This window comes from Peromyscus californicus, unplaced genomic scaffold (assembly GCF_007827085.1).
Source record: "Peromyscus californicus insignis strain IS unplaced genomic scaffold, ASM782708v3 Scaffold_6__1_contigs__length_162567912, whole genome shotgun sequence".
Taxonomy (NCBI): Eukaryota; Metazoa; Chordata; class Mammalia; order Rodentia; family Cricetidae; genus Peromyscus; species Peromyscus californicus.
In genome coordinates this window covers 128,519,705-128,543,500 of record NW_026294584.1, presented here as the reverse complement: position 1 = coordinate 128,543,500, position 23,796 = coordinate 128,519,705, and the positions used below count along the sequence as shown (strand labels likewise).

The following is a 23,796-nucleotide window of genomic DNA, read 5'->3' as shown; positions in this document are numbered from 1 at the left end:
CTTCAGCCTCACTATGCCAAGGGCAAGACTCTACACACACACACACACACACACACACACACACACACACACACACGCACGCACGCACGCACAGTCCCAAGTGCCTGCATGTCCCCTTTAGACTTGGGTTTCGAGAACTGCCAGTGTGTGGCATTTGTGGTGAGGAGCAATGCGGACTTGGCAAAGAGGAAATGCTTTCTTCCCATAGGAAGGTATGACAGGCGGACAGAAAGGGCCGGGGAACTGGACCATCAGACTCTCTGCAGGATCTCCCCAGCAGAGGACTGGCCGCATGCCTGCTGGAGCAAATACCTAGAGTCTGTGTGCCCCAAAGGGAGACAGATTTCTTTCCTTGACGTCATTAAGAGTAGATCACAAAGAGCTAGGATGGGGAAGCTTCTATTGGGGGACTCACTGTGCACCCCTCCACAGCACAGCTGTTAGATGGCCCCAGGCAGACACTACACATGGGGAGACATGGTCGGTTGGGGGACGGGACCAGAGCACTCAGGAGAGAACCCAGGGGAATTGCAAGCTTTTCTCATCCTGACTCAAAATTGAACTTGGTTTCCCCCCTCCCCCAAGGTTCAAGGACACACCACTAATGCCGTACACTTGAGCCCTGCCCAACAGTTCTGCTTCCTTTGCTTCATGTCCATCTTACCATGAGGAGAGGAGAGTTTCCCAGGGTAGCCAGAGACACTACTTGGCCAAGACCACACAGCAAGGGGAACAGCGGGAGTGTGTTCTGAAGCCCCTCACACTCCACTCCACACCACTTTCCAAACAGGCTTGACCCTGGGAGCACAGAGGGTGGCCTTAGATCTGGGAGCCAGTGCTGGTACCCACAGTCTTCCAGAGGAGAGGGAGCACCCCTTCCATCACCCTAGGTGTGGAGAGCAGGGAAGGTATATCCACTGCTGTTCCTCTAGCTCACAGAGACACAGAAGCAGTGCTTCCAATAGTCATCTAGGATGGCACCAGGCTCATTCACCCAGGTCAGCCTCCCCTTCTCATCCCCTCGGGTCCCTCACCCATCTCAAGTCATCTCTGTCCTTAGCAAGTCTGAAGGGGCTCCACATTGAACACTTCAGCCTCACTATGCCAAGGGCAAGACTCTACACACACACACACACACACACACACACACACACGCACGCACGCACGCACGCACAGTCCCAAGTGCCTGCATGTCCCCTTTAGACTTGGGTTTCGAGAACTGCCAGTGTGTGGCATTTGTGGTGAGGAGCAATGCGGACTTGGCAAAGAGGAAAGCTGGGTTTCTCCTTAGCATTCTGGTAACTGATTTGGTGCAAGCTTGGGTTGGCAAGGAACTGGCTTGCTTCTGGGGGGACCCTAGAGCTCTCCACTGTCTGAATATTCCATGTCTTTGTTTCCTAGAGGGCTAGAGAACACTGGACACAGAGTTCAGCAAGAGAGAGTGAAATTAAAAGAGGTTGTGAGTCTTTAACCTTGAGCCTGAAATGAATGTGAAGCAATGCCAGACTCTTGGCTTCCTTGAAGCCGGGTAAACATTCGAGTATGCGGAGCCCACCTCAGAACAAGGCTTCTGCCTCCCCAGAGACCCCAGTGGTCAAGAGCTCCAGGTCCCTCAGGCTGTTGAGGGCAAACATCCATAATCCCACCCACTGGCCCCGCCTTGTTCCCGGCCCCCACATTCCCATGAGTCCATGAGTCTTCTGTCCTGAAACCCCTCTTGAGAGCAGGCAGGCAGGGGAGATGGAAGAGATTTTTGCTTTTGCTTTTGTTTTTTCTTCCCCTATTTTTTTTTTTTTCCATTTCAGCTGCAGAGAGAACCGAAGTGGAGTCTTGAGATGGCCATGTCGGGGTGTCCCGAAAAGTCTTGTCCCCACAGTCCTGTCCAGAGCAGTTCATTCTCTCTGTTGTCTCCATGCCAGGGGGAGGGTGGAGGGGCCTCATCTCATTGTGTGTTGTCCCCTTTACGTTGTCAGTCACATGACAAGGACCTGCCACTGTCCCCTGACTCCCTTCAAATACTAGGCATTCCAGCCAGCCAGCGTCTTACGGCAAGTCAGCCTCAGAAGGCTGCGCACCAGCTGGACAGATCCCGGGACGGGACATTTGCACTCCCATTTTGCAGATGAGGAAGCCAGCAGCTGAGTTTTGCCTAGTGTTTGTTTGCCTAGCATACAGAAGGTCTTGGACTAGATCCTTAGTTCCTAAGAAACCAGTCAAGAAGTGGAGGTGAAGAGAGTCAGAAGTTCAAAGTCACTCCTGAGGCCAGCCTGGGTCTTATGAGACCTTCTCTTAAAGCAAACAACAAAGAAAGAAAAGATGAGCAAACTAAGGCTATGCCATTATTATTATTATTATTATTATTATTATTATTTTCAAGGGTGCAATGGCCTGCTTATCAGATCGTAAAATAAAAAAAAAATCTACAGAAGCTGCATAGGGAATCCAGAGACAAAGATAATTCAGAGTATCATAGAACACCAGCCCTCAGCTGGCCTGGCTGCACTAGCTCCGGCTTGACAGCTTGCCTGGGTTCCAGCAAGCAGAGTTCTCCGGGGTCGCTAGTGTATAGGGAGGAGACAGGGCAGGCAGAGCACTCTGCAGAAAGCAAGCAGAGGTTGTCGCTAGGAGAAGGCTGATGGCGGAGGAGGAGAGGTGACCGGGAAGGAAGAGTCGGACAACATGGCCCAACTGGGCAACTGGTCATTGCCAAGTTGAATTCTCATGGCTGCAGTCTGACTTAGCTGTGAAACAGAAAGCCATCCCTCAGCTGTGACACAGACTCAGCAGTCAGAGCCATCTAGAAGTTTCTTCTGAGAACAGGGATCTCCCTAACCATGGCCCACAGAGGAGCTCCCTGGTTTAACTGAGCTCTGATCTGGGACTCCAAACACCTCCCCGCGAATGTCTCTGGCAGGCCTCCTGCCCCCATGGCCAAGGTCATGTGACCCTCAGCTGTCAGTGGCATTGGGCCATCTTGTGTTTTCTCCTTTGCCCTACTCTGAGCCAACATTGGGAAGAGAGCAAGAGACATCTTTATCCCAAGTCCCATAGTCCCTTGTGACACAAGACATGTTCCTGTCCCTCTGCACCCTGTAAGGCAATTTGGAACACAACCAGATAGGTGGTGTGGCTCTCTACAGCCAAGGAATGAGGAATGGCCAAGCCAGAACTTCAACCTGCCCTTCGGAATCCAAAGCCAGGGTTCTTTTCACTCGCCTTGGAGATCAGAGGCCAGGCTCCTCCCATTCTTCAGAGGAGAGAATAGAGGCCTAAGGACCTGAAGTTCCTGGCATCCTCACTCCGGTGCAGTGCCAAACCTCTCTACCCTACCCCACTCCCCAAAACCCGAAGGGGGTCTGGGGGTTGACTGTCCACTTCTGGCCTGCGTCTTTTGGTTTTGGGGTTTTTTTCTTTTTCTTTTTTCTATTTCTCTTCTTTTTGGTTTTGTGTTTCCAGAACACAAACAAAGCAATAAACCCCAAACCCCAGGAAACAAGGGAGCCCCTTAGTGAGCTGCAATGGCTGGCCAGGGCTTTGAGCCCATACTCGAGTGTTTACCTCCCAAATGCATGAAGGAAAGAGGCGCTGGGCACAAACAACTTTGTTCACATTGTGCAGGCTTCCAAGTGTAGCTGTGTGTCGGTGTGTGTGTGTGGCCCCTGACCCCTGTGGCATGCTCCCTGCTCCCAGTGTCCTGTGTGCGGCTCCTCTGTGCTTCCTGGCTGCTGCAGCCCTGCACCTCAGAAAGCCTTCCCTGGCTTTGCTTTGCTCTGCTGCCTCGGCTTGATGTCCCCTTCTCTGTTTGGCCCTCGTGTGTCCTCTCATCCCACCTCATCCGACCGTCTCTCCTTCCTGTTCCTTCGCTGTGTGACCTGTAACCTGTTCCATGTGGTTTGGTTTCTTAACTGTGTGTGGTTTTTGAAGACTGACTTTCTTAACAAATAGATTCTCCTCTTTACTACTTTCCCCCAACCCCCAACCCCCCCTGCATGGTCAAACTCTGCTGTGACATTAACAAGGCTCAGTCTCTCACTAGGTCGAGTGCCCTCCGGAGTGGACCATGCTCCCGTTTACAACTGCCCAAGCATCTCTGTGATGGTGCTTACAGTCCCCACTAATACCATAGTTCTGACCCAAACCAAAGTCACTTAAAAACCAACTCATGGATGCATCCCCCAAGCCCTCTGCCATCCGTCCACATCGATGCTCATAATACCAGCGACTGTGGATCCCAGCCACCTGCGTGCCCTCCCCTCCCCCAACCCTCCTCCAAGTCCCCAGAAGGGCCCAGCCCCCTCCTGACCTTTGTGTTTCCCTTGCAGATCCGCGTCGTGAAGGCGTTCCGTAGCTCTCTCTATGAAGGGTTAGAAAAACCCGAGTCTCGAACCTCCATTCATAACTTCATGGCTCATCCTGAATTCCGGATCGAAGATTCCCAGCCTCACATCCCCCTCATCGATGACACCGACCTGGAAGAAGATGCCGCGCTCAAGCAGAACTCGAGCCCGCCGTCCTCGCTCAACAAGAACAATAGCGCCATCGACAGCGGGATCAACCTGACGACCGACACGAGCAAATCAGCTACCTCTTCAAGTCCAGGGAGCCCCATCCACAGCCTGGAGACGTCGCTTTAGCTGAGGCCCCTGTCGCCTGGCCACCCTCATGGACCCGCCGCCACCCGCCTCCGGGCGCACACCCTTCCAGGCACCGACTCCCGATGCAGCAAGGAGCACTCGGTGGAACCCACACAGCAGAAAGAGAACCCGTTTCCACCCACAGACCCTTTCTCTGGCTGCCATGCTGTTTGAACTCTTTTTCACTCCTAGGTCATGGGCAGGGTTGCCCTGGCGTCATCTGGAGCAGAGAGTGGCGTGGGTTTTGTTTTGTTTTTGTTTTTCAAAAAAAAAAATTAATTAATTTAAAAAAAAAAAAAAAGAGCCCTTCGAGGCTCCAGCCCAGACACGGACCAGCCATGCACCCGCCGGCCACTGCGTCCCCAGCATGAATGTACCTGGACACTTTCAGTCCCCTCTCTCATTTGATTCTTGGAGGGTTGGGGAGGAAAGATTTTTGTTTGTTTTCTTAGGCGGGAACTGCAAACAGGAACTGCAAACAGACTGCTGTTCATTCAGGTCACTGGTCTGTGAGGTTTCAAATGCTTGCCCAGCATGGTCTCAGATGTCTAGATTAATTTAATAACTTTTTGAAATCACAGAGTAGGTTTGCACCAATGGAACCCAAGAACTCCACAGACACTCATGAGGTTATATCCGTTTCTTTGTATCTATATCAACGTATACTTCTTGGAGACTGTATACGTGTATATAGATAGGTAGATATTATATATATATATATACATATATATACATGGATATATAAAGTTCCTTTGCCGGCATGTTGCCTTGTTTCTGCTTAAATTGCTCTATTTTAACTTATGTCCTAAAAGAAGAATGTAATTTGTTTACAAACCTGTAGATAATGTCTTTGGATATTTGTGTGGTTTAAGGACCCTGGTGGCTAAGATGCTTATGAACAGCTCGGCCCAACAGACACATCCCCTGGATTGCATCCTTGAAGTTTTACAATAGCCATGCTCTGATTTCTGCCTGCTTTTCTGTTTCAATAATGTCACTACTGTGGGAAGCTCAGGCAGAAGGCCAGCGGCTCCCAAGGATCCATCCTGCGGAGCTAAGCAACGCGCTCCACCGTAGACAAGGGAGAAGAGGAGAGAAGGCTTGCCGGGTTCGCAACGCGACTGACCATCCAGGTCCCATGACGCCAGCGTCTGTAGTGCGCCGGTAGAAGGCTTTTCTCTCAATGAAACTCACTTGAGTTTACAGAGAGCATTTCAGAACTGAGTTGTCTTTGGCACTGTCTGTGACTCGAGGTAGTGTTCAGATATTACAAATGCTATTGTGTTGATTTTTTTTTTTTTTTTAGTTAGTAATTTAGATGTTTCTTTCCTTATAAATGGCAGCATAGGCACTGCCGACATATTGGATGAGGGTCGGTACGGCTTGCTGCTTTTTTTTCTTTTTGAAGAAGAATAGCCTTTTTTCTCTGCACTATTTAGATCCGAATGAACCTTATGATGTGTACATTGAGATGTATTCAGTGTGATTTTTAAACCAAATTGTCTTCCTGTAGTCACAATATATACTGTAGCCTTTTAACAGCAAGTCCTGCTTCCCCACACAGAAAGCCATTCTGATATCTTCCCATATCACAGGTGAGAAAAGGTGGCTATCCCTCCCACAACAATAACAGCACTAGTAGTCCCACTTAATAAGAGCTTGTCTGTCAGCCTCTTAACTGCTAAGCACTTTGTGGGTCTCAGCTTTTTTTCATAAAAGAACTTTTGTATTTAATACAAAGTTTGCTTTGAGACTTTTCAGCATACAATCTTTTTCCATAAACTTGTACAGTGCAAAAGACATTTTGAATACCATGATCGATGATGTCCCGTGCTTCGAGGAGAACCAAACACTTTCCGCCTCACTTGTGAACTCCATCCTTCGCTCCCTCCCTTCCCACAATTGCTCCTCGCTCCTCAGCCTGGCCCCCAGCCCTCCTCCAGGCCCAGAGACCTCTTCACTAAACAAGATGACAGCCACTTGGGAAAAGAGCCATAGTCAGCTGGGAGGGCCCACGTCTGGATGGCTGTGGAAAAACTTGAGTTTTGGTTTGGGGTTCAAAGTCCGCCCATCCCACCTGGCCTCAATCTTTCTGTAAGGAAGAGTATCTTGAAGGAATCTGAATGTATCCAGCAGAGAGAGCTGCCTCTCCCGCTGTGGTGGACCAGCCCTAGATGTGCTGACAGACACCATCAGAGCCAGTCCACAGCACCCCTCCAAGGAGGGAAAGGAAACCTGGGGCAGCCTTGGAACAGGATAGGTTTTTGTTTTGGAGTTTGTTGTTGTTGTTGTTGTTTGGTTGGTTTGGGGTTTTTTTGGGGGGGATTTCTTTATCACATTTTTCATCCTGCCCTCCATTCAGTCATGCATCTATGACCTCATTCCATGCCACCAGGGTTGTGCTTACAAACCAGGGTCCTTGGGCTCTGGAACCAGGCCTCAAGGGCAAACAGGAAGAGGTTCTCAGAGCCAGTTTCGTGGGCAGGGAGCAGAGGAGACTAACAAGGAGGCCAGACATTAGCATTGGCTTCCCGGTGTCAGGAATGAGGGACAGTCCTATGCCCCAACCCCTTACCCTCACACATTCACTCTCATCAACACACACACACACACACACACACACACACACACACACACACACACACACACCTACACAGGAGATGGTTGGTTTGTCAGAACTCACTGTAGTACACAAAGCTTGCACTTCCGCGTCCTATATCTAGCAGCATGGGGTACGTTTGGCAGTTCACCCCACTAGGGGGTCAATAATTTATGACCATTCATCTGTTTTTATGAATTTTTTTATCTAGACAATAATTGTAAATAAAGAATTCACCGTCTCTGCTCATTTACTACTATGCAATGGTTATGCTTTCCATGGCTGACTCTTCTGACTTACAAAGGTGTTTCTGGTGTGTCTATGGTATTTAAAAGAAGAAATCAAGCAGAACATAGGAAACCTATTCTTTTCTAGTGTTGGACCTGCCCCCTTCTTTCCTGTCCTGTGTAAGTACATCAACTCCCACCCCCTTGGATAGGTGAGGGCCCAGCAGAGGGCCTGCACTATGGCTCTGGATATCTGTGGAGGAGGGGAGGAAGGCTCCACTTGCTGCTCACAGCTTTCCAGGAGTCAGGAGCAGCCTCCATTTCCCCACCCTCACCCCAACCATAGCACAGAGCTGACTGGAGGGAGGCGCCCTACTTCGGAAAGTGGATATGGCACTGACCACTCCCAAGCCAGAACCCACCCTATCCTGGGTCCTCTGGTTAATTAAGAGCCACTATGTCCCCATGCCTGTTCAAAAGCCACCTTTTGCCACCTCCTGATGTCTTATATAGACAAGCCCAATTCTGGAATTTCTCTTCCATCCCTTCATCTGCTGTCCCCTCTGGCACCAGCCACATGTTTTAATTATTGTCCCTCACAAATGTTTTAGTATGTAACAGGAGGTGAGTCCCCATCCCTCTACACAATATTTCCCCCTATAAGTGTTCTTCTGAAGAAATGTTAAAATTCTGCTAGCCTCTCTTCCTTCTGCCCTCCTCTTACCTCTCACACTGGCCCCTGTCAGTCTGGGAACCACTCCCACCCCCTCTGTAATCACTGTCCACTCAGAGCCTCTGTATGCAGAATGTCCTCTCAGGACAGACAAAGCAGCATCCTGAGTTCTGGGAAGCCGTCAACTTACCTGTCCCCTAAGCGCTAGAATTGTCAGGAGAGGTCATCAAGCCCCACCCAACAAATCACCTCCTGTGGTTATGCCAGGGCAGGTCCCCATGTGCCCCTTGTCTGGACAGGAAAGAAGGACCTCTTTCAGACCCAGTACTAAAAGAACATTCAGCCTCATCAGAACCACTCTGCATGGAGACACTGCCTGTCTGCCTTTTCTAAACTGGCTTTTGGTTATTTTATTTGGGTTACTGGGGTCATCTCTTATTAATTCAGAGTTTTAGCACCTTTGGGATACAAACATATCTTGCCTGGATATCTTGGCACTCCTGGTCCCCTCCCTGCTTGCTGTAGCTATAAGAGGCTACTGAACCACACACTGACAAGATTTCCAACCAACTCTTTCCTGCTCGAGTATCTGAAGCCCCACCCTTAGAGAACCCTAGGAGCGAGGATACTTCTTGAAGCACCAAGGCCCCACTGAGACCCTAGGAGTCTCCAAATATCTTCCAAGGTCCAAATGAAGCCCTCTGATTTAACATATAGATCCAGCCCACCCAAGGCATGGGACCCTAGGCCCTGGGCAGCTACCATCATCCCCTCCTCCCAAAACAAAAGGTTTGAGGCTACTTGGGGCCACCTTCCAGGCCCGTGGTCTGTTTTGTAATGTCTGTGGTGCTCTCCCTCCAGGGCCCTTCCTCTTGGGGGTCACCACACTTTGCTAACTCTCGTGCGCACATCTTTTATAACAGAGTAGCGAGGGAATGGTGCCGCCTCCAGCTTCCACAAGCTGCCTGGGCTCTGGGGGGCTCTGGGACAATCGGGGCTGGGAAGTGACTGTGCTCTTATTGTACACTCTTTATTTCTCTGTATCTCTGGCTTGTGCTCTTTGTAACTAACGGGATTTGTCTGCCTTTTCAACACTATACTAAGCAATAACAATAAATGCACACGTGGAAACGCAGGCATGGTAACCATCCCAAGGCCTTTTTCCGCAGGACAGCTGAGTCCCCATTCTCTATGGATTTGAACTTGGGGAAGTTGAGTCTCTGGTGGGGAAAGACATTTTGACCTAGATTATTACATCTTTGAGCTCCACCATCGGAGGGACCTGTCATGAGCCATTAACCCATCTCAAAAAGAGGCTTGGGAGAAGGGGTCTCAGGAAGAGAAGAGTAACTAACTCAGAGGCAAAGTGGCAGGGGGTGAAGGGAAGCAACTGGAGGAAACTGTGGATGGCCTGACTGTGGTCTGGGAAAAACTAGAGGAAGACGGTGGAAAATGTGGACACAGATTATAAATGTCATCCCCAGCTGAGGAGGAGGGAAGCAAGGAGGAACCTGGTGCCCTAGAGTTTTAGTTTGTATTCTAGTGCTGTGATAAAACACGGTGGCCCAAAGAAACTTGAGGAGGACAGATGTGCTTGGCTTACATATCCTAATCACAGTCCATCACTGAAGGAAGTCAAGGCAGAAACTCAAGCAGGGCAGGAATCTGGAGACAGGAACTGAAGCATAAAATGTGGAGGAACACAGCTTATTGGCTTGTTCCTCATAGGCCTGCTTTCTTATACTTCCCAGAACCACCAACCTAGGGACGGTGCCAACCACAGTGGGCAGAGCCTTCCCACATCAGTCATTAATCAAGAAAATGCCCCCAACAGACTTGCCCATGGGCCAACTGGATGGATGCAACTACTCAATGAAATCCCCATTTGTCAGATGACCCTGGCTTGTGTCAGATTGGCAAAACCAAAACCACAACAACAAAACAAACAAACAAAAAGCACCTAACCAGCACACCTAGGAATCTGAATTTAGCAAACCTCTCACCGGAAAGAAAATATACCAGACTGAGAAACAAGCACCAAGTTATATACACAAAATCCCAGCTCTTCACAAGCTGAACTGGCCCCCAGATCTAGCATCGGTGGCCTCATCTAACTTCTGAGCACTGTTTCAGTTCCAAGGTTAATTTAATCCAACATTAACTTTCAGAGTAGGTATTACAGGCTGAGCATTCTGATCCTGAAAATCTGGAACTTTCTGAGTGCCAACATGACACCACAAGTAGGAGACCCCACACCACCAACGTTTGCTTTGGGCACAAAATTACCAAAAACATAAAAATGCCGCCAGGCGGTGGTGGCGCACACCTTTAATCCCAGCACTCGGGAGGCAGAGCCAGGTGGATCTCTGTGAGTTCTAGGCCAGCCTGGTCTACAGAGTGAGGTTCAGGACACGCACCAAAATTACATGGAGAAACCCTGTCTCGAAACAGAAACACACACACACACACACACATTCCAACTATGTTCGTAAGAGTACATAAAATATTACATGCTTGTAATCAGATTTGGATCCCATCCCAGGATATCTCATGGTCATGCAAATGTTCACAAAATCAAAATGAAATGGGTCCCAAGAGAAGAGATACTTCACTTGTACTGTGCTTCCCACTTAGCAGAGAAGAGGCGAAGAATAGGCCTTCAGAAATAGGAGATGAGGTTCTGATGACTCTCCATCTTTAGCCAGAGTTGGCACTCTAAAGCTTTGTAACACCATGCCTTCCAGTCTACTTGCAAATGTCTTCAGTTGCTGTCGCTTATCCAAGACCCTCAACGTCTTCTGTTTTAGGACTTATACCAGGAAATTCCCTCAATAACAATGACACCTCCTGCATTATATTTACATTTAAGATGCCCATTGTCACCATTTTCAACTGGAGAAAAGGCTCAGAGAAAACTAACTTGGCCTCATCAATTGAAGGAATGGTGGTGCAGCTACAGAGGGGCCTGTGCCCTGGAGAACAGAAGGCTAAACTGGCCCCTCAAATTTGTTTTCTGTTTTACTCTAAGTACTGCTTCTTCACATCCCTGTGACAACTTCTCCATTGGAGAAGAAAGATCTCAAAGGCACCGTGGTGGGAGGGCAGGGATATAAGGCTGCCACTCTCCTGGCCCCTCTCCAAAACCCCTTCACACTCCTTGAGTTTTGGCATTTGCTGGTAACTATCTCCAACCAGGGTTTTTAATCCCAGTTTCAACATAGGACCAGAAGGGATTTTGACTTAGCTGGGGTAGGGGTGGGGGCGTGGAGGTTCCACCCTGGACCACTTGGCTTCTTAAGATCTGAAGTGGGTGGGAGGATGGGACCATATGCGTTAGAGGAGCTGTCCTTCAGCTCAGCATCCTCCTTACAGTGCTTGTGTAGAAAACCAAAAGCTGGGGGAAGGGGTTGGGGGTCTCAAGTTGACGTCTCTCGGAGCAGTCAGTCTCAGGGATTAGAGACTCTGGTTTGCTATCCCTGAAGAAAGTCGGTGCACTAACGGTTGGGGGACACTGGAGATTTGGGGCGGGGAGGGGACGCGTCCTGGACTCCCGACAGGACTTCCAGGGTTCCTCATGGGCCAGACTCACAGGATCCCAGGGGATCCCTCCGGAAGTCTGGGGTCTCTTAAGTCATCGGTCCTATAGCAGGGCCGTCCTGCGGAAGACCTAACAAAGTACTAACCCAGTCTACTCGCGAAATTAATCACTACAATGTTCGTGATAAAATCCAGAGGTACCTAGAACCCACAGAATAGGAGGTTGAAGCTGTAATCACTAATCATTTATGCATTTCGGGAACCAGGAAAGCTTGGTCTAGGTAGAAAATCCGCTAGTGACAGTTTTAGATTATAAAATCCCGTGATTAGGGTCGCCATAGCAACCAGAGCCCCACGAACGGCCAAAATAAGGGCGGAGCCGAGGGAGGGCGGGACGCGAGTTCCAGAAGAGGCGGAACCTTTGTGTGAGTCGAATGTGTTGCTAACCGGAAGCTCCTGGGTGACGGCCTGCCGGCTGTGGGCCGGCGCCGGAAGTGAAGCGTTTTGAGCTGCCACGTCCGAGGCTGTGAGTCGCCGCTGCAACAGCTATGGTGAGTGTTGCGGTCCCGGCGGCAGTCGTGACCTTCGGGCTGCCCAGCCCCCCTCCACCTCTTCAAGATTTGCGTGTCTTGCTTCTGTGGGTTTCAGAGTGGGAGTTTATGGCAAGGCCGCCAGGCCTTCCGGAACTCAGAGGCCCGGGCTGCTGTGGCATCTCCTGCCCATCTCGTGCCTTGTCCTCCGTAACTGGAAAAAAAAAAAAAAAAAGCCAAAGCTATCGTAGGAGCTGCTGTCTACCGAGCCCTTAGTGCGTTCCCACCATTGCTCACATCCTCTGCCTGAAGGTAGCCTGCGGAGCCGGTGCTGCTATCATCAACATTTGAGCTGGGCGTAGCAAAGCTGAGGTCCAAATCCTCCTAACTGTTCGGTCCTGCCACTTACCACCTCAGCAAAAGTGGTGGCGGGACCAGTTGTTTAGACACAGGGCCCCCAGGTGTGATAGGCCTTTCGGGAAACTGACGAGAGGCCTAGCTGAATGGCTCTAGTCTAGGACATCGTCTCGGATTTTTTTTTTTTTTAAACTTCCGAGGTATCTGCAGTGTATCTTCAGTGCCCCTGAGTCACTGAGTGAATGAATGAGAATCAGTCGCTGAAAGTCTTAGACTTGGTTGGCACAGTGATGCAAGGAGCTTCCTCCCTCTTCTGTTGGCCTTTGACTCTTCTGTTGCTGAGTTGGAGACTCTTAAGTTATGGAACTCATTCTAAATGTGTAACTGGTGTGATTCTGATGAGCTGAATTGTTTTGAGTGCTGTTTCTTACTGTGTTCCAGTAACCCCCTAAGTGCTGGGTGCTGCAGAGAACTTTTTAACACATAGCATCCCGAAGTGTGGATCACAACCCATGGCTGCTGAGTGAGAATGGTCAGAAAGAAACGCCAGCTCTCAAAGGTGCTTTGGGTCACCAACATCAAATTACTTCTCCCTCGGCCAGTCTGGATTGTGGGGATTCTTGAGAACACCACCCACCTTGTATTGATGTGTGTTGGGGCAGGGGTGGAGGGTGTGGGGGCCAGGTCTGGTAGTATAGTATAGGCTGAGTGTTTGAGGTTCGTAGATAGGGTTTATTCCCAGCAGTGTGGTTTTGGCAAGGGTTTTCTCTTCACTGGCTCTTAAGTTGTTTAGTCTTTATTGGCTGTAATTGACTGCTCCTGGTGCCTCTCAATGCCAAGGGAAAATGTCAGCGTCTGCAAGCAGGTGCAATTCCTCTTCCTCTAGTCTTTGCAAACAAACCCTCAAGTGCACTTTTTAAAGCACTTCGAATTCTCAAGAAAACCTGTACTTACTCTGTGTGCCTTACTGAATGCCTTGCTGTCATGCTCTCTCAAGGCCTACCTTTCTGAAAAGTAGCCCAAGCTAGCCTAGAATTCTTGCTCCACCTTCCTGAGCCTCCTGAGTTTTAAGGTCCTGCACCACAACACCCTGCCGTGAAGAGTCAGGCTTTGTAACTGCAAAGTTTGCACTGGAAACGGTGATGAGGGAAATGGTGAGAAATGTCAATCTCAAATGATAGCCACCTTTTTAGTTTCCTTTTCTCTCCCAAGAATTAAATAGTGGTTGAGCCAAAAAAAAATGTGTATTTTTGTTCATTTATTAATTCAATGGAAAGTTACTGAGTTTCTTCTGTCTGTAAAACATTGTGCTAAAAAATTTTAAAGAAATTCAAAACTGAGGGATATAATGGCACGTGCCTTTAATCCCAGCACTCAGGAGGCAGAGGCAGATGAATCTTAGTTTGTGGCCAGCCTGTTCTACAGAGTGAGTTCCAGGCCATCTAGAACTATGTATTAAGACAAATAGAGAATGTGTCAAAGCTATAGATGGTTGGAGCCTACATTCTCCAGCAGAGAAGCAGTATAAAGTACTGTAGCTGTTCAAGGCTTTTGTGTGTGTGTGTGTGTACATATATATACATAAATATATGTATACATATCTATACATATGTATATATATATGAGTCTAGCTAGTTGGGGATCAAGGGAGGCTGGTTAAAAAAAAGGGGGGGGGGAATCATCGATGCACATCATGGCTGTTTTCTGCCTCTACAGACGATCAAACCTGGGTCCCACTAAGGTCAAAGTCTAGGCAGACCAGAGAGTAACCTCAGAAGCAACTCAAATCAGGTCCTGGTCTGAAACTTTCTGGACCATCCGAAGCTCTGTAATGCAGAAAGGGAATGTGAACTCTGTTCCTGCTTGGTCCCACCTCACCTTTGAGAGCTGCCAGGCCTGCTTTCCAGACTCACTGACCTCAAGTTCTCAGACTGTCTTTGCCCATGGGATCCTTTTCTGCTTGGATTATATCTTCTCCCTGGTTCTCATCACTTAAGGCAGCTGTATGTCCCCCTCATCATGGGCTCCTCCTGTCCACACAAACCACACACAGTATGGCTGATCTGGCCTACTGCAGATTATTTCGAGCTTCTCTGAGGCAAGATCTGCCATTCACACTCCTGTCGGTTCACAGTCCTTCACATGGTACTCAATTTAAAGAAGGCCCTTAGCTGGAAATGCACATATGTTATCCTGGCATTTAGGAGGCTGAGGCAAGAGGAGCCTGAGTTCAAGACCAGACAGAATTACGTAATGAGAGCCAGAAAAAGAAAGTGTTTACAGAATGAGTGTGTCAGTGAATGAATGAGTGAACAAATCCCCCTAAGAACTTTAGAGGCACCTGGTGCTTTGCTGAGATGACTGTTGTGGCTGCTGTCAGTGAATTCACAGAATGTCTTTGGTTCTAGGTGTCAGTAATCAACACCGTGGACACCTCTCATGAGGACATGATTGTAAGTATCCATTCATCCCTTCTCCTGGGCCTGGACTTGGGCATTCTCCTCCATGGGAGTTCAGACCGGGTAGTAGTTCACAGCAGGCCATAGACTCCAAGGTTTCATTGTTCTCCCACGTGACCTCTGAGTTGGCAGGGCTTTGACAGTGGCTTGTCTTTGCTATGAGAAACTGGTTCTGTTGTGCAGCTCAGGCCCTCCAACACAGTACCCTGCTCTGAGAGTAAGGCTGAGTTAGGGGCAGAGGTTTGACCATCATCTTCCCACCCGTCTTCCTTCCAGGCCACTTCTCAGCTCCACTGAAAGGGAGTTAAATGAGCGAGAGTAGGAAGTCAGTGGCAGCCACCGTGAAAGCCTAGGGCAGAGACAGATGGGCCTCTACCCCAGAGAGTAGGCCACACCAGACACTTGGGCCTGAAGTCATTACTCAGGGCGTTTCTTGAGAGGCCAACACAGGGTACAGTGTAGTGCTGCTGGGGAAGGTCCAGAGGTTAAAGTCTCAGACAGAAAAATCCAGCCTGCTTCCTGAAACCAAACAATGCAGGCAGCCTTCGAGTGGGGCCTGGGCCTGGTGGTCTCAGCCTTTTCTGTGAAGTTCCTGACCTCCCAGCCTGACTACTGACACTTGTTGGGGGATTCTGTTGCAAAATTGTGCGTGTTACTTGTTTTGGTCATGAGCAGTCTAGCTGTGAGACCACATACATGGCTGGAGCTGGCATGAGCCCAAGGGCAAGAAGATCCAGTCTAGACACACTTGCCAGTGTCCCACCTTGGTTTCCTCCTGGGGACCAGATGAGGTAGTATAGTAATTAAAATATTTACATGCTCATGAAGTTTGTCATCAGACCCTGAGTATTTTCATTCAGGACCTTGTTAAGTCTTCAAGGACCCTTGAAGCCAGCACACTCCTTAGCCCCTTTGAAAGATAAGGAAACAGAAGGTTAAAGGTTAAAGCTAATTTTTCAAAGTTTGTACAACAGATAAGCTAAAGAAAGAACTTTCACCCCAGGTACTATGCCTTCCTTCCCAGTATGATAGAACTCTGCTGAAAAGGCTTTGAAATGGACCTGCAGCTTGCCTACCAGTAGAGCAAAGCCTAACACAGTAGAAAGATGACCTTCCAGAGGAATCGTTTTCCTTGAGTAGGCAGTTCCATATAGCACCTTCTTTGAAAGGTTATAACTGCTCCAGGTAACAGCTGACTATTGCTGAAACCTGCAGGGTGGGACAGATAGGAAAGTAGCGACCACTTGGATAGGTGAGCCAGCCAACAGGGGACTGGTGTGGAAGGAGACCATACAACATGCTGCAGAAATAGGCCCAGAACTGGGGCGGCAGTCAGCCCTAATTCCAGGTATCCAGTCAGTGTCGAAGTTGGTTCCTGAGCAGTGGGAGCAATGATACATTAAGGCATTCTACACCCATGGGTGTAGAATCTGGAGTACTAGACACACTGTTAGGAAAAAGGTCCCCAGACTATCCAGGACTTTGGTGCAGTGAGAGGACCACATGTCTGTATGGAACCCTGTATCCAGGCCCACAGTGCCTCAGAGAGGTGCTGCATGGTGCCTGGAGTATTCTGAGGCCTGCTCTCAATCATTAGTCTTGGGGTCTGGGGCTAAGCAGAGCCTCAAGTTGTCTTCCCCAATAGCCCTGTGATCAGGACAGGGCCTGAAAGGAGGCAGAGGACAGCTAAGTCAGTTTTTCCTTCTGTACTCACTCACAGAACAGGGCTAAAAGGAGTGCATGAAGAATCTGGAACAACCAGCTCAATATGGCAGGGAACTGATAATACCAACATTCTAGCTTCTTGTCCATGAGGTGATGATTCTTTGAGACTGAGTTTGAGTAGATTCTGGTGTATACTAGGTCTTGACTGGTTCACCTACCTGTCCTATAGGCTTCTCAGCTGCCCTCCCCTTGCAACATGATGCACAGATAGGAGTTTGGGTAGATTCTGGTCTATACTAGGTCTGGCTGGGGCTTCACCCACCCATCCTGCAGGCTTCCCCCATTGTCCTCCCTTGCAGCATGATGCCCAGATGGACTATTATGGCACCCGCCTAGCAACCTGCTCCTCGGACAGGTCCGTCAAAATCTTTGATGTGCGAAATGGAGGGCAGATCCTCATTGCAGACCTCAGAGGGTAAGTGTAAACAAGCCTGGAGAAGGTCTCAGGGTAGCTGGAATCTCAGGCCTGGGGGGAAGGATGAAAGCACAAATCCAGGGCAGTCCCAGAGTGCGTCCAGCAATGAGGATGCTTAGAGCCCAGACCCCTGTACCCTTAGCAGAGGTGCAGGTAAGGGCACAGGTGCATTCAGGTATGAGCCCTAGCTCTACCACCAGGAGACCTGGGCAAGTGAGGCACTTTGCGTCTTGGAGCCTTCCTCCGCTTAATCATATACTGAGGATGGGCCCTGTCTCCATCCAGGGCCCATCTTCAGTATATTTGTGATATGGGCAACACTGCCATGTTCAGAACTAATGAACACTACTACCATCCTATCCATATTTAGCCATTTGACCTGAAGTATCATTTGGTAAGTATGATCACGAGATAAACGGACTTGGGGCACATGTGCAGGCTCATAGGTAGCAGTCAGGGAACAACTTTGTGGAGTTCTCTCCTACAGACGGGTTCTGGGGACTGAACTCAAGGTGTTCGGGCTCACACAGCAAGTGCTTTACTGACTGGGCCATCCCACTGGGCCCGTATGACAGACTTAATTCACCCTGTTGTTCTGCCTGTTTGTCCGTGGCAGATGGCCAGGGAGTATGACAGGTGTTTGCTCTTCTCGCTCCTACTAACCCTTGAGGTCTTGGCTCACTTTCATGCTCATATCTCTGCTTTCCATCAGAGCCTTTCACATAGTGTAGGTTCCTAACCTAGGGTACCTGGTTCTGCAAGCGTTCTGCAAATTGAACCCAAGGTTTGGCCAACTGGGACAGGGAAAACAATTAAATTGTTAGCATGACTCTGAATTTACCATTTCCTTCTATTTTGGATGTAACTGCAAACTCCAGTAATGATTACAGTTCCTGTCACTTTGTCACCAAGAAAAGTCTGTTTTCATCTTACATGTAGCTGTCTAAGAATACCATTTGTGCTCATTATGACTTTGAAATTATAGAGATTGTTAGACCTACCACTTGGTACTTGGTTTTGGCAAAGAGGCAATTTGGTGTTTTAGTAACTCATTCCAAGATATGGAGTTTTTATTTTAAACTTAGTAGAATGCAGACCAAATTTAGGTATGGTGGCACATACTTTTTTCTTAGCATTTAGGAGGCAGAGGACAGCTAAGTCAGTTTTACCTCCTGTACCCATTCACAGAACAGGACTGGAAGGAGTGCATGAAGAAGGGTCTGGAACAACCAGCTCAGTATGGTTTGTTTGGTCCCTTTCAGAAGAGAAGACCCCGACTCAAAAAACTAAGACAGCAGGAACATACTGCTGTCTCTCCAGAGGGAGGTGGCACTGTGGGTCCCCTGACCCTCTGAGCAGCTTCTGACCCCTTCCCTTTGCAGACATGAGGGACCAGTATGGCAAGTAGCCTGGGCCCACCCCATGTATGGCAATATCCTGGCTTCCTGTTCCTATGACCGGAAAGTCATTATCTGGAAGGAGGAAAATGGCACTTGGGAGAAGACTCATGAGCACTCAGGACATGACTCCTCAGGTATGTGGAGTTAGCAGGTGAGGAGGGGCCTCTGTTCTGGACTCCTCCTAGGCTCCCTTCCCTTGCTGTTGTCCATCCTTTGGATACTGGTGGCTTTTCCACTAGTCTGTCCACAGCTGAGGTCAGTCCCCAAGACTAAAGCCAGTCCAGAGAAAGCTTTATCAAGAACAGTGAGGCTTCCCAAGATAGCCTTGAATCTCAGGGTGCCCCTCCTCATTTGTGAAGACAGGGTTAGGAAATGCTGTTAGGTGTCAATTTTTCCTTATTTGGCCAAATGTCAACTGGCAATCCCTGTGGGTTTTCTAAGAATTTAGCGAAATAGTAGATGTATGATGACAGCATGCTCACTCTGCCTCCCTTTCCACAGTGAACTCTGTATGCTGGGCCCCTCACGACTATGGCCTGATTTTGGCTTGTGGGAGCTCGGATGGGGCCATCTCCCTACTGACCTATACAGGGGAAGGCCAGTGGGAAGTGAAGAAGATTAACAACGCTCACACGGTGAGTCCAGCCCCTGCTTTCTGCATGGAGGAGAAATCAGTTTCTGTGTGGAAGTCTTCCGTGCTCCCAGGAGGAGACTGAGTGACCCTGCTGAGCAGTGGCTGGGAGGGGTTATAGGTGAGAGACTGCTGGAGCCTCTTTACTCTGAGGGACAGCAGCTGGCCAGCCTTCTCAGTCCAAGGCAGTGGTGGCACTGACTTTCCCTAGCAAGCCCTCAGGTTGGGGACAGAAGTGTGCGGGCATACTTAACCTTGCCATGGAAGCCTCAGGCCGACATGCACTGGGGGCTCCCAATGGTGGTGTTTCAAAGAATGGCCTAGAGATCAAGTTCCCTGTGCTTTCTCGTCCTTGGACCTTAAGGTTGAAATAGTCCAGAAAGCATTGTGAGAAGTGGAAACTCACATTCCTTGAGCCCCTAACAGGTTGTCTTATAATTCTCAAAAACATTTGCACATGAAAGAACAAACTAGCAATATTCATTTTCAGGGTTTGTGTACCATAGCATGTGTCAAACCCTCATTCATTTTCCTGTCTGATAATGGGCATTTTCAGTTTTTAATTAGTAAATGTTGCTATGAACGTTTATGGGTATGTTTTTGTATCTCTGTTTCTAATTCCCATATATATATATATATATATATATATATATATATATATATATATGTCTGAAATAGCTGGGTCATCTGGCAATTTCATGTTTACCTTTTTGCTTTTTCTATTAGTGTATATTCATTATGTAAAATTACAAGTTTGGACATTTTCATACATGCATACCATATAGTTTGATCATATTCACCTTGTTACCCTCTCTTCTCCCAATGGTCCACTTCCTCTTCCCAAATAATACCTTGTCTATTATCATGTCTTGGTTTATTCATTTTTTATTTATTTTTTTTTTTCAAGACAGGGCTTCTCTGTGTAGCGCTGGCTGTCCTAGAACTTGCTCTATAGACCAGGCTGGCCTTAACCTCAGAGATCCATCTGCCTCTTCCTCCAGTGCCAAGACTAAAGGCATGCGCCACCACTGCCCAGCTGTCTTGGGTTTTGTTTTATGTCTTTATTCCACATATGAGAGAAAATATGTGGTAGTTGTCTTTCTGAGTTAAGCTTATTCCACTTAACCTGATCTCTAGTTCCACTCATTTTCCTGCAAATGAAATAATTTCATTCTTCCATGGCAGAATGAAGCTCCGTTGTATATCTAGGCCCCATTTTCTTTGATCAGTTTAGTTTCTCTGGTGTTATACACAGGGCTGGCTCCAGGTCTGAGCTGCTCTCAATAGTGCAGCAATAAACATGGATAGCTGAGTTATTCTGTGCTGTGCTGACTCAGAGTCCTTCAGGTACACACCCAGAAGTAGTGAGAGCAGGAGCCTGTTAGTTTTCTGTAGTGGTTGCACTAATTTCCATACACCCCCACCGCCCTCACCATTGCTGCTAGCACTGTGTAAGCATTCTTTCTCCCACCTCATGCACCCTGGAGTTTGCTGTTTTCTTGATGGCTGCTTTGCCTAAGGAGATGTGGAGTCAGTGTGTATTTATTTATATTTCTTGAGTAACTAGACAAACATTATTTCATGTATTATTGGCATTTATACTGATTATTTTGAGAACTGCTCAGTTTATCTGCCATTTGTTGATTGAATTATTTGAATCTTTTACAGCAAGTGCTCTTATCCACTAAGCCATCCCCCACCCCTTGCACAGCTTTAAATATTATTACTGTTTTGTCACCTTGGCATTTTCCCTAGTCAGGGAAAGTTTCTTCTGCTGTCATTCCTACTTGCAGTTTAGATCCATCTTACACTTTTTTGTTGTTTTGTTCTCGAGACAGGGTTTCTCTGTGTAGTTTTGGTGCCTGTCCTGGATCTCGCTCTATAGACCAGGCTGGGCTCGAACTCAGAGATCCACCTGGCTCTGCCTCCCGAGTGCTGGGATTAAAGGCGTACAACACCACCGCCCAGCTATCTTACTCATTTATCCATTGCTTTTTTTGGAATTAGTCAATTTTTTTGCTGTGATTACATTGGATATGTTTTACTGCCTTTAGTTTTGATCTTAACTCCTACCCCATGAATTCTTAGATTTAATCTCTTGATCATGTTCCAGAATTCATGAAAGTTGTGGTTACACTTAATTTTTCTTTATTGATATCTGTTTGAGCTGGTCTGCTTTCCACTTTCTTATATTTTTATATTTTTATTTATTGGTTCTTCATATTCACCACTTGTTTTGTTTTGTTTTTTTAAATGTGTTTCCTTGCAGAATCTCTACCTATATTGCAGAGTTTCTTCTTGGTGTTGCTGAATTTCTTATCCATGTCTTAAAGTGATTTTCTTATTTCAGTTATCTGTTCATTTTTTTTCTCGTTGAAGTCATTGATCACTTTTACAAGTAGACTTGAATTCTTTGGCATTTCAGCGTCTTTTGGTTTGGTATTTGAGTAGTTGGGGTCTTTCTGAGGCATTGTATTGCTTGTTTTTTTATTATGTTTCTTTTGTTTCTGTTTGGACATCTCTTCCAGTTTTGTTCATCTTGTCGCTAAGCAAGGGTTCTTGAGAGTTCAGGCTCCAGTACTACTCAGAGAAAACATAAGATTAAACAGTGAAACTGCCAAATCAAACAAGATTTACAAATACTTAAAATCAATTAATGTCAGTTAATACACCAATGGCTGTATGACAGAAAATGGCAAAATAATGTGAAGTGTGAAGTCAAAAATTATTTAGGACAAAAGTGAAAATATTAAGTGTGTGCAATAAAGAAAGGGGGTACTAGATGGAGGGAGTGAGAAGCAAGGTTAAAGAAAAAGAAGGCTGAGGGTGGCTCAGCAGATATGGGCACTAAGCAAGCCTGGAACCCGAGTTCAATTCTGAAATCCATATGAAGGTGGACAGAGAGAACTGACTTCACAAAGTTGTCCTTTGACCTCCACATATGTGCCATGGCACATGCATGCAATAAAAAATAAATGAAAAATGGAGAGGAACAATAGGAAGAGCGAGAAAGAAGAGCAACAGGTTTTTAAAAAATTTACAACAAATGTTTAAATAAAATTGGATAAATGTAGAAAGAGGAATAAAAAACAATAGTCAAAGTCAACAGTATAGACAAAGAGTAAAATATTAAGTATTGCAGCAACTTCTGGGGCCCCTAAGACTTGAGTCTGCCAGATGGAGGAAGGGGTCAGATGGAGTCTCTACTCTTGAGACTGGTGCTGAACCTGGACTGGTCAAGTATTCATTTAAATTCTTCTTTTTGGTTGGTCTGGCTAAAGGTTTGTCAGTTGTGTTTATTTTTCAAAGAACCAACTGTTTCATTGATCCTTTCAGTCTCAATTTTATTTTTTTCTGCTCTGGTCTTTTTTTTTTTTTTCCTCGAGACAGGGTTTCTCGGTGTAGCCCTGGAACTCCCTCTGTAGACCAGGCTGGCCTGGAACTCTCAGAAATCCTTCCTCTGCCTTTCCAGCACTGGGATTAAAGGTGTGTGCCGCCACCACCTGGTTTGCTCTGGTCTTTTCCTTATATTTATCATACTATTTGTTTTTGTTTTGTTTTACTTTTCTAACACCTTGGGAGAGATCATTAGGTTGAGCTCTATTTTTTTTTAAAGATTGATTTTAGTGTGTATACACACATAAGTGAGTACGGTGCCTTTGGAGGACGGAGTCACTGGTTCCCCGGAACTAGAGTTGTGTTTTGTTTGGATGCGGGGTCTCACTCGGTACTGTAAAGTCCCTCTTTATACTGCTTTTTCTATTTCTTCCATCTGTGTACTAGTTAAGCTTTGTATGCTTTTGGTATGTTTCCATTGACATTTATTTAAGAAATTTTCTCAAGCCAGGTGGTGGTGGTGCATGTATTTAATTCCAGCATTTGGAAAGTGGCAGGTAGATCTCCAAGTGTGAGGTCAGCCTGGTCTACAGAGTGACAGCTAGGGCTACACACAGGAAATCCCTCCCCCCCAAAAAGAAATTTTCTATTTCCCACTTAATTCCTTCAATGACTTATTGTTCAAAACTATGTATAATCTCTGTATCAGGAATATTTCTCCTTTCTGTGGCAAAACCCTGACCAATGCAACTCAAGAAAGGAAAGGTTTATTTTTGGCTTACAGTCTGGTGGTAGCCTGTCATGATAGGGGAAGGCAGGGCAGCAAGAGGCAGCTGGTGAAGCAGTTTGTCACAGTACATCCACAGTCAGAAAGCAGAGACAGATGAATGCTGGTGTTCAGTCCAGGATCCTAAGCCCTTGGGATGGTGCTGCCTACATTCAGTTGAATGTTCTGGATGTGTCCTCACAGACATGCAGTTGTTTGCTTCCTAGGCGATTCTAAATCCAATCAAGTTGATAGTGAAGGTTAACCATTCTAGTCTTCATGTGTTTGTATAATCTCTGCAGTTTCTCTTGCTGCTGACTTCCATTTTTGTTCTATTTTGATCAGAAATATGCAACTTATTATTTCAGACTTTGAATTTACTAACACTATGTATCTGGGGCTCTTTTTAATATTTGTCTTACAACTGTATACTCTTAAACTCAGTGCATATATATTGACAACCGTTATCTTCATATCAACTGATCATGTGACTGTCATTGTATCTTA

General features: G+C 47.2%; 2 protein-coding genes across 16 annotated transcripts in view; both read left to right on the top strand.

The window, feature by feature from the left end:
• Window positions 1-7,492, top strand: part of Atp2b2 (ATPase plasma membrane Ca2+ transporting 2) — a 321,778-nt gene extending 314,286 nt beyond the window's left edge. For 6 of the 10 annotated variants that reach the window (XM_052721638.1, XM_052721644.1, XM_052721641.1 and 3 more), the window contains one exon: window positions 4,323-7,492. In XM_052721638.1, the coding sequence (XP_052577598.1) occupies window positions 4,323-4,634 (312 nt within the window). In that variant the 3' untranslated portion in view covers window positions 4,635-7,492. Of the gene's footprint in view, window positions 1-1,401; window positions 1,457-4,322 lie in introns of all 10 variants that reach the window. The other 4 variants (XM_052721645.1, XM_052721642.1, XM_052721646.1 and 1 more) reach the window with 2 other exon arrangements.
• Window positions 7,493-12,132: 4,640 nt separating this feature from the next.
• LOC128099828 (protein SEC13 homolog) overlaps window positions 12,133-23,796 on the top strand; it is a 36,339-nt gene continuing 24,675 nt past the window's right edge. For 5 of the 6 annotated variants that reach the window (XM_052721654.1, XM_052721652.1, XM_052721653.1 and 2 more), the window contains exons 1-5: window positions 12,133-12,221; window positions 14,966-15,010; window positions 17,041-17,156; window positions 18,539-18,690; window positions 19,058-19,191. In XM_052721654.1, the coding sequence (XP_052577614.1) occupies window positions 12,219-12,221; window positions 14,966-15,010; window positions 17,041-17,156; window positions 18,539-18,690; window positions 19,058-19,191 (450 nt within the window). In that variant the 5' untranslated portion in view covers window positions 12,133-12,218. The remainder of the gene's footprint in view (window positions 12,222-14,965; window positions 15,011-17,040; window positions 17,157-18,538; window positions 18,691-19,057; window positions 19,192-23,796) is intronic. The other variant, XM_052721655.1, reaches the window with a different exon arrangement.